Source organism: Sciurus vulgaris (assembly GCF_902686455.1).
Source record: "Sciurus vulgaris genome assembly, chromosome: 9".
Classification (NCBI taxonomy): Eukaryota; Metazoa; Chordata; class Mammalia; order Rodentia; family Sciuridae; genus Sciurus; species Sciurus vulgaris.
In genome coordinates, this window is record NC_136469.1 from 101,927,344 (window position 1) to 101,944,523 (window position 17,180).

The 17,180-nt window shown below is 40.1% G+C and overlaps 1 protein-coding gene across 1 annotated transcript in view; it reads left to right on the forward strand.

Annotated features, from left to right (window-relative positions):
• Positions 1-12,962: 12,962 nt before the first annotated feature.
• LOC306669663 (cyclic nucleotide-binding domain-containing protein 2-like) overlaps positions 12,963-17,180 on the forward strand; it is a 106,885-nt gene continuing 102,667 nt past the window's right edge. Inside the window, exons 1-2 of the mRNA XM_079153780.1 lie at positions 12,963-13,161; positions 15,857-15,968. Coding sequence (XP_079009906.1) covers positions 13,040-13,161; positions 15,857-15,968 — 234 coding nt within the window. The 5' untranslated portion in view covers positions 12,963-13,039. The remainder of the gene's footprint in view (positions 13,162-15,856; positions 15,969-17,180) is intronic.

The following is a 17,180-nucleotide window of genomic DNA, read 5'->3' on the forward strand; positions in this document are numbered from 1 at the left end:
AGTAGCATTTTATTTATTTACTTAATTTTTAATAACTTATTCTACAAATACTGTTATAATATCCAAATAAATAGCAAACAAAGCATACAATTATACCATCTCATTAAAATTCAAGTATGATTTTTCCTATTACAAGAAATCTGTTAAGCCAATCTAGCAAGAATTCTGCTACCCTTTATGTTTTCTCTTATAATTTTAATCCCCTGACCTCCTTCCTATATGTCTTCACTCATCTTTGTGGTTTGTGGAGTTGAGTCCAGTTTTGCTCGCTGGTCACAATACATTTGATGCTTATTTCATTAGCCTTAAATGAAGTCTTCCCCTCTGTGTGTGTGTGTCAGGGGTTTGTTTGTTTGTTTGTGGTGCTGGGGGTTGAACCCAGGGCCTTCTGCATGCAAGGCAAGCACTCTACCAACTGAGCTATATCCCCAGCCCCCAACTGTCTTAACAAGTGTCAGACTTTTTTTTTTTTTTTTTTTTTTTTTTCTTTAACAGTTATGGTACCAGTGTTTTTCCTGGACCTCTGCCATTTCACACAGACCCCAAGCATTCACCATTGAAGACCCATCTTCAGTCCAATTGGTGGATCATAGATCCCTTGGTGAGCCTGACTCCTGCACCAATTCTCTGGATGACAGTTCACTTGCTGAGATGCTGTTGCCTGTCTGCTTTCTTGGTTTCACACCACGGAACAGCCAGAACAGCAACTTTTCTCTATTCCACCATCTTGACTCTCCTTCCATGAGTAACATTTTAAAACACAGGAATGAGCACATGAACCTGACCTAGACTTAACTAATCAGAATCCTCCTTCTCCTGGTTTCAGTGATTGGTTCAGGACAGGACATATGACCTAAGCAGGATTGTACCTTGTTTATTGTCTCTTAGCTCCAAATCCATCTTTCTTGCTTTGCTTTGAATCTTGGCACTAAGCCCTATAAACTGGGCTGCTGCTTTGCCTGCTGGTGGAATGTGAAACTTCATCCATAGAGGGCAATGGAGTGACCCCACAAGGCAACAGTGTCAGGAAGATACTTGCCTTCCAGGTTCTGGTCCTGGGGTATTATTGCTATGGGAGCGGAAGCACTGGGGCTGCACGGGGGAGTTCTAGCTGTGTCCTCCGACCACGTCTCACGTCAGGAAGATTAAACAAGCCAACATCTGAGAAGCTCTTAGAACAGTGCATGACAAAGAGAGCTATGTGACTATTACTATGCATTGGTTATCATCCGTTTAAAATCATGTGACCTTGACTCCATGGCAGTCATTTCCAAGAAGTTGTACTCAGTCACACCCTATGGCATCTGGGGGCTGCTCTGGCAGTTTGTCCACACCCTCACATCATGGAAATTTATATCTACTGAAGAGCTCTGAGCTGCACCCTGTGAAAAAAGATCTAGACGTGAACAGAGAGAGAAAGATGTGTGACGAATGAGGATGGAGAGAATCTGATGACATCGTCTGACTCCTTGGAGGCACCTAAGCCTGAAGATAACCTTCCAATCATAGGACAACTCTAGTCATTGTATTTTCTTCCTCTTAAGCAAGTTCAGGCTGAATTTCTGTCTCTTGAAATTTTTAAGAATGCTAATTATGATATACAGCAGCTTGCCTTGAAAGAAGGGATCGCTCATTTGCTTTCATTTTTTATTTTAGTAATACCTTTCCTTGGAAAAAGACTTGACTTTTATTTACAATTTCCTGAAGCCAATCTCTAAAGGCCCTCTGCTCTCAGCCCTCCTTCATTAACAGGGGCTGCGGGTGCTGCATTACACTGTCCATTATAGTGGCATCCAATAGTCTGAGGAAATCAGAAAGGTCCTTCTTAAGAAAGTGACCGCCCAATTGATAACTGGAGGATGGGTTACAGTTGCCCACATCTAACAGCTGAAGACTTAAAGAGATATTAATCCGACTATCCAACAAAAGCTGCACGCTTTTTCTACTGATTATGTACAGTGTGTTGTGATGGATATTAATTTCCTTTACTTTTAAGAAAATTCTATTAACTGTTTCTTTTATTTTCTGTAATCAGACGCTTTGATATCGGGGGACGGTTGGGGACTGAACCCAAGGACTCTCTACCACTGAGCTTCATTCCCAGCCCATTTTATTTTTGTTATTTTGATATAGGGTCTTGCCCAGGTTGTCCCTGAACCTGAGATCCTAGGGTCTCAGTTTCCTGAGTCACAAGGGGTTATGGTGAAAGTAAAGGACTCAGCTGTGAGTCCACCTTTCAGATGCAAATCAACTAATCTAGCTTACACTCCAGGCCACATGCCCTAATACTCCAGAGTCAGGTACTAGACAACTGGGGCCAGTTCCTATGCTCCAGAACTGAAAGATTCAAAATTGCCAATCCTAAACCTGCTTACCCTGCCTCATCAGTTGCTGCCCACAAAAACCACAGTAAAAGCTCTTACTTTTATGTCTCCCCTTCCTGATCAACCTCACTGTCTCCCTGGGTGCCCACACCTCCATCACATGGCACAATGTGCCCCCTCCTCTTGAGATCTTTGAGTATGACAATCCATACCCAGGCAATTGTCTCCTGATCTGTTGCCTTTCTGAGCCTTTTTTCCACCAACACACTATATTTTACAGCAGACGCTAAAGTAGGGAAACTTTCTCCTGTCCCAACCATGCTTCCCTTAGTCACCCCACCATCCTCATTGGTAACTCACATTTACTACCACAGTTGCCTCACACAGATCTCCAAGTATTGTGCATCTCATGTCACTTGTACTCATCCATTTCAGATTTCTACTGACTCCGTTCTACGTCAGGGACTTATGCTGGCCAGCCAGGTTCACGTTTTTGGTCCTTTGTTCATCTTTCTAAGTTTTTGTTCATGATCAGTTCAAATGGCACCAGATCCATGAAGATTCTCTTGACCCTTGCACTAGGTATAGGGCTTCTATTTCCGTAACTGCCATACTGATATGTTTTATCCCCTTATTGCACACTCTGCCTCTTGGTCTAGTTATCTATACCCTTATCTCTGCAATAGAAAGGAACCATACTTTAGACATGTCTGTATTCTCAGCTTCTAGCACAGCACTTGGTAGGTGATGCTCTACTGACTATTGGATGCAGAGGAAAATCCTAGATTATAAACTCTCTTAAAGCAGGAACCGTTTTACTTCCCTTTGTATATCCTGGGGTACCTGCTGCAAGATCCTACCTACAGAATTTCAGTATTTGGTGAACTGCATCAGGCTGTAAAGTAAGCAGAATAAATAGAATTAATGACCATATTTGACAGGTTCAGAGAAGTTAATGCTTTTCTGAAGGTCACCAGGTTAGTACAGAGTAGATAACTGACTACCCAGGCACTCTGCCATCTTCTCCAGAGTATTTCCTACTACTCAGCTTAACGGAATGCTTCTTGTATAGCAGGAATAGAAAGATGTCACTGGGAAGTCTCTCACCCAGCAGGATCGTATTCTCCGTTATGAGTATGTTTTTGAAGCCCTCTCAATTTTCATAAGATTAGAAATGTATCGTGACCTTTATTGACTACAGATATTTGGATGTATTTCCAGTATTGATTTAATAAAAGGTGAAGACAGAACATCATTGATGCCTACGATGAGGAATTGGCAGGTGTGAGGAATTTAGCATTATTTTCTTGAGAATGATATATCGGAGGTTGATCTGAATCTCTTCGCCCAGCAATTTTACTGTCTGAGTTGATTCTACATGTACTTCCCCCCAACCTTGGCAATATCTCATGAGCTATCGATAAATTATTAAACTCTGATGCAAACCCAAGTGCCAGAACTGAGCATAAGATGATGTTTGTGTCAGTCTGGTCAAGAGGCAGAGAGCATGAGTTATTTTGACAGAGAAGATTTGATATGAAGAATTGTTGACCTTTGGCTGAAAAGGCAAAAGAAGAACTCCAGGTCATGGAGGTAGCAGATGAAGAAACAATGATGTCCCTTGAACTGGGGGAACAAAGGAAAGAGGCTAAAATTAATAATATTTGGAGATTTAGAGGAGGGGCCCTGTGGCATGACACGCAGGTCTCTAGGGAAGGGCACTGTGGGGCCAGGCTGGTTTCTTTGATCCTCGGGAGTGGGCCAGGGCTGGGGTTGGGACTGACCTCTGGGGAGGGATCTTTAGTCAGCTGGTGCTGTGGTCTCTGGTGAGGAATTGATGAATGTGGTTCTGCAAGAGATAGGGAAACTGCAAATTGGATTTAGCAATGGCTACAGGAACTTGCTCCTCACCAGCCTGGAGAAGTATTGCGGGGCCATTGCTTACTGGAGCAGAAGCCAGAGAGGAACAAGAAGCCCACAGCATTGTGGACAGGCCCCTTCTTCCTCTTCCAATGTGCCCCCTGTCGGCAAGGGTAATCATGAGTCCATTGGCAAAGCAAAAACATGATTAGCGAGTCCCAGCCCCAGTCAGGCATAGAAGCATGTGTTTTAAGCTAAGAGACAGTAGCTTAATGATGACCACAGATGAAGATGAAGATTTTGCTGTGTCCCCTTTATGTGGTGGGGTTTCTGAGTATCACAGTATCATAAAGTTTAAGAAAGTAGGTCCTAGAGTCAGAATGAATTTGTATCCTGGCTTTGCCCCTTTCAAACTGGGTGGTCTTGGACAAGTTACTGAACCTCTTTCTGTGTCTCCTTATCTCATTCACTTTCCTTATTTATTAAATATAGATAAAATTATTTGCCTTATAGGTTGTGGTAAGGATGAAATAAGTTAACCCTTAGCACTGAAATCAGTGCTTACAGTGCTTACCAGATAGAAAGGGCTCACTAAATATCAGCAGTTATATCTCACAAGAAGTGCCCGAACTGGATGCCACAGTACCTGAGTCCTATCTAGGTGCCCTCCATGACTAGACCCCCAGAGCCATGTGCTGCTGGCTCAGTTTTCAGGGCTGCCAGCTGCTTTCCTGATCCTTTTCCCCCATGAGTTGAACCTCTCCCTTCCTCCTAGGGCCAGGGCGGATGGCTAGCACTTAGCTTTCAAAGGGGAGGGAGGTCCTGGCCCTTTGCATTGAACTTAACAGCAATCCAAAGATTCAACATCTAATCTAGATATCTTGGAAGAATACACACATCTACTACCTCACCTCACTGAAGGACCTTCTCGCCTAGGTTCATCAAATATCTTCTCAGAGCGGACATGTTAAACTGCTTTTTCAACTGCAGGAAAGGATGAAGATTCATGACAAGCATTATATCCACCCTCTACTTCTCTGCCGCCTCCTGTCCATTCCCTTTCTCCCTTGCTAGGACTTAAGAGGTCTCAGAAAGGAATGCTCACTCACAATTACCAACTGAGTGTGTGAAAGGATTTTTTCCTTTGTGAATTATTCCTCCAGAGCACATCTCTTATGCTGCCTTTACGCTGTGAGTGGAGGTGGAAGCAGAACCTGAGGCAAGAGTTCATGCTAATGTTTCATCGGGGAGTGCACCCCAAGGCAGTATGAATGAGAGGACACACAGAGGGAGGGTGGACTGCTCCTGCACTGGACATAACTGCAAGAGAAAACACAGTGGTACTTGGCTGGAAATAGGTTCCAGATAGGTTATGTAGAATCACTGCACCTCTAAGCCGTCCATCATGGGAAAGAAATGAAATGAACTTGTTGCTTCCTTCTGCCTAATGTCTCTCATTGACCAACCTGCTTCTCTTTTGTATGTTACTTGACCCTTTGGTAAGGTGATGGGTAATCCAAATCCCATGCTGTGCAGCACAAATCCATCTGTAAGACTCGATTTGGTGTTGAAGCTGCTATGGCTGCTACCACATGGGGCTTGGGAAAGGCCAAGTAGCTTCTGTCTTCCTCTTTGCAAGGAAGAGAACTTTAGCAGTACTGGAGGAGAAATAACAGAGGCAGTGGCCAGAGCTTTCAACTGAGCAAGTGGTAGTAGGCAGGTGGCACAAACTAATATGGAGATATGAATACACTGGATTTGATATGTACAATAACGAGAAAAGCAGAGACTGAAAGTATGTGGAAATACCAATGAAAATAATTGGAAAATGTGAAATTCCAAAAGGATGTGTATGGAATATGGACTTATACAGCATGGGATAATAGTGGCCTCTGTTAATGCATAGAGACAGAAGGCAGCAGACCTGGTCCCAATTCCATGTCTTTTCTTAGCTGTGCCATGGTCTCAGATTAGTTTCTTTCTCTCCCTGAGCCTGTTTCCTTATTTAAGAAATGGGAGACAATCAAAGCTAGATTTTTTTTTTCAGTTCTGAAATATATGTTTCAAAGAGACAATTTTACAGGAGTAATTGACATGAAAGTCTTATCAAATTCTGCTATTCAAAAATGAGAAATTATAGTCAAGAGCATCCCCAGACGGAAACTTATTTTTAACTTAAAATATGCACCAGTGGGTCCCACATGAGCTATCGCTGTAGGAAGCCAGTCCCTCCAAATTCTGGGTCTGACTGTGTCAGCAGCCAGTCATACGATCACATGTGGATCAGTCGACACCCATCTCTGGGCTGCAGCAAAGCTCCAGCTCTGGACTAATCACCCTGGTTGCAGTCCAAGTGTAAGCACTGATGAACTACGTGAACTTGGACATGTTCCTTAATCTCCCTGATGTTCTTTTTTCTTATCTTTAATGTGGGGTAATAAGGTAGTACCTATTTAGAGGGACTGCTGTGACCGAATTCATATGACATATTTCACATAAGCATATTCAATGTTTATTAGTATTTCTTTTATTGTGAAAAGAGGTAGTTAGATCCGTGGACCCCAAGACCCATTTCAGCATGAACATTCCATAATTCCACCCTGGTTCATGACTTCATTATAAATGCTTCAGGAGCACTCTTGTGTGTGTAGTCCTGTACTACCTTTCCCTCAGGAAGCACACCATCTGGTCAAGACAGTCAGATACAATGAGAAACTACACACAGTAATCTCCACTATGTGATAATGGGTGGTATTAGAAACAGCACAGCAAATTTTTTTTTCAGAGTTCAAAGACTAATGACTTATCAAGCACTCTTCTGGGAAAAAAGCTCTCTGTCAGTGTTGGAGGATATGCTGATGATATATCCTTATAGTTCTTTAAAAATTATTTCATAGATGCCCATTAGCATATGTTCAACTGATAACTAATGGGATATTGTTGGAAGCTCTGTGCACATAAGGGTTTCACTCTAAAGCTTGAAGCATGTTAAATTATATATTATTGCTTAGTCTAACTGTTCTTTATAATGATATCATGTTTCTAATGGAAAATATTAACATTAAAATAATATTAGACTGGTGACTTGAATTGAATTGAAATGGAAATGCTTTCTGTTGCCAAAAGGTGGCCATGGGTAGGTTTTTGGACTCAGCTAGTACAAGATACTCTACCTAAGAAATAAAGAATAATGTCTTATTCATTCAGCAGTGTCTCCCTGACAATTCAGGGAGTAACACTAAATGTGGGGCCCAAAAATCCCATTCGATTTGAATTATGAAGATAGAGAAGAAAATCTGGAAAAGCACATTACTTCAAAAGTATGCTTGGGTTAGGGAAAATATTGTCATTAACAAGTGATGCTAGGCAAAATGGAAAAATCTGCAGTATTATTATGCATTTAATAAAACATGAAGAAAAGTAATTTAAGAAGGCTTAAGGCAGGACTCCCAGAAAAGTTTATTTTAGGAGATGCAGGAAGATGCTATTATAGGCTTCAGTGTGTTTGAGGTGGGAAGGAGGCTGAACTCTGATTTTTAAACATGGTTCAAGACCTCAATTTGCCACTTACTCTTTAGAATTACCTTAGCCTTTCTGTGATTTGACTATCTATAAAATCAAGACTTAAAATTATCTCAAATTTCTTACTAGTGTTGTTTGTTGATAGTACTATCGAAATCTTATGGGCACGTAGTTTTAAGAGCTAGTTCTACAAAGCTTCTTTGAAAAACAGCATCTCCTCCCCTGACATTTCTCATCCTTAGAAGAAACTACTTCTAAGTCTGAATTATTACTTTTAATATTAGCCTATCTTTCAAGTTATATGCTTAATTGCTGGTTTTTCTTAACTGTGGTAAAATGTAAATCCGATTTACCATTTTAAGTACATAATTCAGTGGAGGTAAGGACATTCACATGACTTTGCATTCACCACTGTTCTTGCCTTTCTCATCATTCCAAACTGAATCTCTGTACCCATTAAACAATAATTTCCCCTGATCCCTGGCATCAGCCCCTACCGGCCACTGTCCGCCTGTCTCCATAGATTTAATTACCCCACATATTTTACATAAGTGCAATTATACAACATCTGTCCTTTTTGTGACTGGCTTATTCCACTTAGAACAATGTTTTATAGGTTTGTTCATGTTGTAGCATGTGTCAGAATTTCCTTTATTTTTAAGGTTGAATAATATTCTATTGTACACAAACACCACGATTTGTTTATCCATGCTCTGTCTGTGGGCTTTTGGGTTACTTCTACCTTTCAACTAGCTACTATGTCTATGGACATACAGTTCTTTTGAGTCTATACTCAGAACTAGAATTGCCAGATCATATGGCAATTGTGTTTTATTTTTTGAGAAACTGTCATACTGTTTTCTACAGTGGTTGCATCAAAGTTTTACATTCCTATCAACAGTGCACAAAAGTTCCCCATACGCTCACCAACAATTATTTTTCTTAAATGGAACACTTCGTGATTTTGTGTATGTGAACTATTGTGAGTATATACTCAGAATTTGGGCCCAAAGGGGTGGTGCACACCTGTAATCCTAGCATCTCTGGAGGCTAAGACAGGAGGATCTCCAGTTCAAAGCCAGCCTCAGCAACAGCGAAGTGCTAAGCAACTTAGTGAGACCCTGTCTCTAAATAAAATACAAAATAGAGTTGGGATGTGGCTCAGTGGTCGAGTGCCCCTGAGTTCAATCCCTGGTACCCCCTCTATTCCCCCAAAAAGAAGTGGAATTGTTGGATCAGAAGTGAAATTGTTGGAACAAACTGTTCAGGGAAGTATCTTCTAATTTTCAGCCCTGTTGCCCTTCACTCTGAAGTTCATCAAGAAAAGGTACTGCAAAGGGACTGGGGAGAAGTGGGACATCTCAAAGTTTGGTGTGTGTGTTCTGTTAGTATTTCTGGGTTCGCAATACTCCCCTATCTGTGCTGAATTTCCCTGAGTCCAGAAACTCTGTTTTCTATTTCCAGAAACTAGGACTCCAGTGTTTGGTTGGGTAGAGAAAGGCATTTGGTTTGCTGCACGGAGTGGAAAAGAGTGATATTAAAATCTAAATCCTTCTTAAACAAATGTTACCCAATCTGCTGAAAGACCTGGCCTGTAATCAAGTAGCCTGTAATCCCAGTGACTAGGGAGACTGAGGCAGGAGGATGTGAGCTGGAGGCCAGCCTGGGCAACTTAGTAAGACCCTGTCCAAAAGTAGACCCTGTCCAAAAGTAGAAGAAAGTGAATGAATGAATTGAATAAAACATTACCCATTTCTTCAGTAGCCCTGGTATCGCCACTACTTTCAGGGATACGTGGGGTTGCTAACTACTGATCTTGGGGATCTAGTAGTGGAACTGGGCTTCTTCTGGGTTTTACCTTTGCTGGTTTAGCATTGAGGTCTAAATCAGTTATCTGGTCAAAGAGTACAAAATTTCAGTTTTGGTGACCTGTTCCCAGTGCAGCGACAGTAAATAATTATAAAGTATATTTCCAAATGGCTGCAAGAGATGATTTTATACATTCTCGCCCAAGGAAATGATAAATATTTGAGGTGATGGCTATACTAATTAACCTGATTTGATCATTCCATAATATATACATTCATGAAATCATTACACTGTACCCCATATATAAAGTTATTTGTCAATTAAAAATAACAAACAAAAAATCATCTAAGTCAATTTCCTCTCATTCACCAATTTCCAACTTACATAATTTTGTGGCAAAGCAAAATGTACCTCTTTCATTCTTTTTATCTTGTGTGTTTTACAACAATATTTTTACTGTCATTTTTGTGGAATTTGAAGGTGATGAAAGTAAATATATGCTCAATCGTCTCCTTTTCCCCAGAATGCTATGTTTTCTGGTTCTGAGTCTAAAATGTGGTTGATGAATTGTGAAGATAAAAACAAAAACCAAAAACAACCCTAGTCTCAATCATGCCAGGCTGTTTTGTATTAGATAAGAAGATATAGATTTTTCCTGATTACTCGGGCCTGTTTTATACTAGCTCTTCATTTGCTTAGTTATATAGCTCTCCTATTGGACAGGGCCAGAAAGTAAGATGAAATTTCTAACATCTTCTGTAGCTTATCTTTTCTGGTAAAAGGAATGCAGAAAATAAAACGTTAAGAGTCTTGGCTAAAAGTGAGAGTTTGCTCTTTTAAATTATTTATTATCTCTTAGCCTCCAGTTAGTTTCAAATATTTTAATGTTTTAAAATCACATTTCTTTCAGCAAACAATAAGTGAAGGAATGTATCTTTTTGAAAATTTTCATTGAAAATACTTTGATGCCTATTCTTTAATTCCATTAATTACATGAAGCAGTTTCAGATATTAAAAAAAAATGAAGCATTAAAGAAAACTAATAACCTTCCTAAGAATATGCAGTTAATAAGGATATTTCTGGGGTTGGGACAACCTGGTTTTCTTCATCTATCTCCACTTAGTGTCATAACCATCTACTCTCCTGTGAAGAGTCCAACCAGGAAGGAGATTTGGGATAGAATTGTTACCATTTAAAAACTAGCTCCTGAGCATCTACCAAGTACCTGATTGTATGCAAAATGCTTTAAATTTTTTTATGATCTTCTTTCTTTACAGGTTCAAACAGAAATGCAGAGAGGTTAAGAAACTTGCTACAGTTTGCACAGCTAGTAAGAGCAGTCACCAGGTTTGGAACCCAATTTTTTCTTACTTGAAAGCTCAGGTTCTTTTCATATGCAGCTTCCTTTTGGGCACAGGTGAGCTGCTTACTCCAGTGGTGAAATAAAGGGAAATAGGAAATTACAGTATTATGTGCTAGGGTGTCCCAGGGTCATAGTATGGGGGAGTCTAAGAAGCTAGATGCACAGCAGGCACCAGCCAGAGAAAGGGCTGAAGTGTGTTTCAGGTTGAGTGATCAAAGAGACATTCCTGTGCCTTGGGGAAATTGGAGTAATTTCCCAAGGAGTGCCCTTGGAAGGAGGGATGGGAGGTGGTGGAGAGGTAGGGAGGGTAAAAAGATAAAAGATTGGAGAAGCAAGTGGAGGAGTTAGGGGGTGAAGAGTAGAAAGCGTCTTTGAAATCAACCTTCCTCTTTTCAAATACATTTAAAAAAATTTTGTGATTCTGGGGATGGAACCCAGGGCCGGGTACAGGCCAGGCAAGTGCTCTACCACTGAACCACACCCTCTGCCCAAGAGCCTTTAAAATACAAGAAGGAAGTTAGGATTATCCTCAAAAGAGTGGGGAACCATTTAAGGGTTTCTAGCAAGAGAGTGATATATGTACAAATTTGCATTTTATACAGATCATTCTTGTAGTTGCAGAGATGTGTGGGGAAAAGGGGAGGATTCAAGAGTGATCCTCAGGTCTCTGTCTTGGATAAGTGGACAGGTGGTTCCATTCACTGAGGCTGGGAACCATCTCAGTAAACAAGTCTGTCACAGTATCTTGTGGGGTGGGAATCTGATTGATTAGAGCTGATTTTGTCCAAGAAAAATCAGTGTGTGTTTAGAAGTGGATAGGTTTTACATTAATGATCACCATCAGAATTCCTTGAGTCTTAAGAAAGCTGTGCATCCTTGTATTCTTCCCCAGTTGAAAATCTTGATATTTAAAAAATGAAGTTGATTCATACAGGCAATAGTGACTTTCAGGGGCATGCCAGGGCTGGGGCTGTAGCTCAGTGGTAGAACACTCACCTCGCATGTGTGAGGCAGTGGGTTCGATCCTTAGCACCACGTAAAAATAAATAAATAAAATAAAGGTGTTGTGTCCACATACAACTAAAAAATATTTAAAAAATAGTGGCTTTCATAGATTTGCTGTTTTAGGTGAATTTCCTTATAAAACCAGGTGCATTTTCATGTTTCTGGTGTGACTCCATCCTAAGGCCTTTCTAATGAAATGAAAAAGTGAAAATTGTAGAAGACATTAAATTCCTGGACGATCAATTCATTACAGTGGCTGTTTGTTGTTTTTATGACATCGTAAATTCTTACAATGGGCTAAAATGTATTTAACTTCATTTCCCAGGAAACTTCAGGCTAACGAGGTAATTTTCTTAATGTTAAGCTATCCGACGAAAACAGCAGTGACTTATGACTCGATCTAATAAAGGAATTTCTTTATTTAATGGCCCTTTGCGCCATTAGTGCCCACAGCGCTGTTTATCCTACAGCCAAAGGAGAGACCTTGGCTTTCTCCGCACAGTTCCCTAAAGTTCTGGTTATGGCTTTTGAATGCTTCGGTTCCCTCATTTTTCTCCCGAAGGGCTCAGAAGTCGGTTGCACTCTTTCTTGATAAAGAGTGAGGGCAGGGTCCTCTGTCCTGCCTCCCACCTTGCGGGCTGAGGGACTATGGGCAGCTTGCAGCCCAAGGGCGTTTCCTGGCTCTAGACCGATGAGGAACTGCGAGTCAAGTCTCAGGACTTTGTATTTAGAAAAAAGCATCCTGTGCCTCGGCGCTTCTCAAACCTGCCTCCGAAGCACCTCCCCGAGGCCTGCCAGGATTGCCTCCCTCTCCCCGCTACATTTATTTTAAAAAGTCAAGCAAAATGTTAAAAACGAACGCAAATGTTGTCTTCTACCTCTTTCACTTATCCTTTTTAGTTTCACACCCGCACACGAGTTCAGATCCCCCACTTGCACGCACGCATTCTCTGTTCCTGCTGCAACTTCACGACTCGCGCCCCAACATCTCCTTGCTCCAGACCGGGTTCTCTACCTGGGTCCCCACTTTGAGGAGCCAGAGGATCTTTGAATCAAAAGCCTGGGTCAGAGGAGTCTCCTCCCCAGGCTCCGCCCTCCGGCCACCTCCCAGGAGGGCGCCGAGCTCTGGGGATCGCTCAGGTGGAGCAGGTGGCCATGGCTTCCCCCGCAAGCCCTGGGGCCTCTTTGGGGACTCTCAGCTCTGCAGCGAGGGAAAGGCTGCGGCGGGCCGCGGGGATCCTGGCGCACGTCTGCGGACTAGCCCTGTGCATGAAAAGGTAACTGCCGCCCGGGGGCTGGCCTGCCGCGGCCAGGGCCCCCGCCTGGTTTCGATGGCAGCCCCCACCACCAGGCTCCTGGGCCAGGACCGAAGGCAACCAGCCAAAGCAGCGAAGTAGCCCCCTCCGCGAACTTGCTGGCAACCCTAAAGGGAAAATCTCTGCTTTCCTTCTCCCAGGAACCTTGTTTAGTCGCCAGTGACCCATCTCACCTTCTCTAAGTGAATCAGAGGTGTCAATTTGGCTCCCCAAACAAGGAGACCGACCGGAGGATGTCTCAAGTTTATCACATTTGCCTCTGGAGCGTGCAAGAGTCAGAGGACTGTCCCCCTGTTAAGTGTTGCTCCAAGTAACTGTGGGAATGTTTGCTGCCCAGGGAGAGCTCTGGTTCCTGATGGGAGTCCACAGCATGGGGGACAGAGGGGTTTTATTTTTGTTTGTTTTCCCTGACGTGAACTAGATGAAGAATTTACCTGTGGAGGGTCTTCACGGAAATGAAAAAAAAGCTGACTTTGAGATAGGATCTGCTATAGATGGGATCCAAGCCAAGCCCAATTCACAATATTTTCCTAGCTCCTTTAAATTCTTGCTTTATTGCTCCTTTCTAGAGGATTCTTAAGGCACAACATTCACCCTGATAGCTTCATAATTCAACCCTTAATCTTTGTGGTGTTGTCCAGTACAAATATAATGCAAGCCACAAATGTGAGCCACCTATGCAATTTTGAATTTTCTTGTAGTCACATTAAAAGGCGGGGGGCGGGGGAGGTTCTGGTGTGGTAGTGTTTGCCTGTAATCCCAGCTACTTGGGAGGCTGAGACAGGAGGATCACAGCAAGTTGGAGGCCAGCTTGGGCAATTTAACAAAACCCTACCTCAAAATAAAAAATGAAGGGTTGTTATTGAGTGGTGGACCGCCACTTGGTTCAATCACTAGTGCTACAAAAACCAAACAAAATGAAACAACAAAAAACCTCCAACAAGCAAAATCCCAAAATGGGTGTGTGTAAATGGTGGTGGTGGTGGAAACAGGTGAAATTATTCTTAATAATATATTTTCAACCTAGTATCTCAAAACTATGATCATTCAACAAGTTATTTGTATGAAAAATTTTAAGTTATTTTAATTGTAAAAATTTTGTGGGATACCTCATGATAATTCAATACATGTATATATTGTATAATGATCAAATTAGGGTAGTTAACTTTTCCATCTCCTGAAACTTTTTTTATAGAATGGGAAAAAATTTGCAAATTATTCATCTGATAAAGGATTAATAGCCAACATATATAAAGCACTTTGAACTTGTTAACAAAAACAAATAATCCAATTAAAAACAGGCAAGGATATGAATAGACACTTATCAAAAAAAAAAAAAAAGGAATTTAAATGACCAAAAAATTTCTGAAAAAATGCTCAACTTCACTACATCATGGAAATGTAAATCAAAATTATAATAGTATATCCTGTTATTCCAGTTAGAATGGCTGTTACCAAAAAAACAAAACAAACTAACAAACAACAAAAACCCTGACAAGGATGTGGAGAAAAGAGAACTCTCATACATCAGGCAGGAATGTAAATTAGTGCAACCACTGTGGAGAACAGTATGGCAATATGGAAGTTCCTCAAGCAACTAAAACAAGATCTACCATATATCCAGCTATCCTGCTTCTGGGTATTCAAAGAAAATTCTTATCAGTATATCAAAGAGACATCCACACACTCATGTTTATTGCCGCACTACTCACAATAGCTCAGGTATGGAATCAAGCTGGATACCCATTAACAAATGATGAACAGAAAATATGGAATATATATACATATATATGTAAATATACATGTATATATGTGTATACATATAAAAGAATGATATCCTATCACTTGCTGTAAAATGGATGAAACTGGAGTACTTGTTAAGTGAAATATGGCAGATACAGAAAGACAATGTCTGCAAGTTCCATTTCATGTTGGATGTTACATAAAGAAATGTTGATCAGAATTTATAAATAGTGATTGCTAGAGGCTGGGAATCATGGAGGGGAGAGGGGATAGTTGAAGGTTAGATAATAGATATCCAAACACAGGTAGATAATTTCTAGCATTCTATAGGACAGTGGGGGACCTATAGTTCACAATAACTTTGGTACTTTATGAATAACTAGAAGAGAGGAGGAATATGAAGATATTAAAGCAGTTTGGACTGTGGAATGGTTCAGATGGGACTGTATTAGTGACCATGAAAAATGGTTTGTTATAAGTGAGTCCAGTAACTCCCCCAAGTTCCTCTTCTACGTGCTTACCACTCACATGCATTCCCACCAGTGTGATGCCATCTCCCATGAGGTGCTCAGCAGAACTGAGAAGATGCTAATGCAATGCTCTTGAATCCCCAGAACTGTAAGCTAAACAAACACTTTTCTTCATAAACTACTCAGTCTCAGGCATTTTGTTGTAGTAACAGAAAATGAACTAAGAGAACTACTTTGAGAGTAAGTTGTCAATTTCACCTTGTTTTTTGAATCTATGCCATTGAGTTTCACTTCAGATCCTGGCTTGTACATTAATTTGTGTAAGTTCTACTCCAGTTGATGTATTTCCATATTAGCTTGTTATCATGCATATTTTCTCCATTAAGTAGGTACTTATTTTTTCTACATAATTTTGTTTTTTATTTATATTATCTTTCCTACAGATACATTGAGAAGAGTCGGGCAGAAGAGTGGGCACTGTTTTACCTGAATATGAAGAATCATTCAGCTAATGAACTATTGTTTACTGTGACTGATTTTTCTAAGTATAATTTGGTTAGTATATTTTGTTTCCATCCTAATTAATAAGTATCTAGTTAGTAGAATAGCAAAATCTATAATACATTTTGAAATTATTTTTTGATTATAAATGTGATAAATAATTTTAAGATCTCACCTATGGTGAAGGTTGAAGAAAAGGATAACAATGTTCATTGTTTCAAGGACATGAAGAAATGGACACGTTCCTCCTCTGATGGTGGGAATGTAAATTCCTACAGGGATCTGTAGGTCAATTTGACAATACACAATAATGTCCAGAATGTGCATGCAACAGTCCTTCATTTAAGGATCATATGTTGTCTCATCTCTGCTGTATTTTTCTTTGCAATTCCAGTTTTAGAAATTCACCTCATGAGTATGAGTATGTTTAAGAATGTTCTTTCAATTGTTTATAAGTTTTTAAAAAGGAAGCAATTTACATTTCAACTGTTTTTGCTTTTGACATGTGGGAAGTATTATTTTTACTATAAATTTGTTGTAGTTATTTTTTAAAATTTGAAATAAAATAAAAATAATTCAGATTTCATGAAAGAAATTTGGAATTTATAGAAAGGTTTTAAAGAAGAAAATGAAAATGATTAAAGAATTCCATCCCCAAGAGGACAGATGATCAATCTTAACATTTTGGGTAACATTTTGGGTAACATTCCTTTCTTTCTGTGGATATGAATATATTAGTCATTTTCATGGCGATATATGTTTTGTAGACCAGTTTGAAATTTTAGTATATTCAATACTAAAAATAATTTGAGATTATTATTCATATCATTCTATCAAATTAAAACTTAATTCTGAAAATTAGTTTATTATGTTTCATAATGATTGAAAGTTTATGAAAATTAGAAAATCAGTTTATTCTATCAGATCAAAAGTCAATTCAAAAAAACTCATTTATTATGCTTAATTTTTATACTGTGTATGTATAGTTAGGGAATATATGGTTATCAAATAAAAACAGTTCATTCTTTGTTATTTTACTTGGTACAATTCAATCACTATTATCAGTCATATCAATAGCGGTTTTCTTCTGGTTGTGGGTACTCATTTGAGTAGACTATGCAGGGTTAGCCAGGGTGAAAGTTCGTTTTCCATGACCCTGTGTGAATAACATTCCTAGGTCCATTAAAACTGTTCCAGTAATGACATGAGTGTTAATTTGCTTGTATGGAATGGTTTCCAATGTAGGCACGTGGCAGAGTGGAGCAA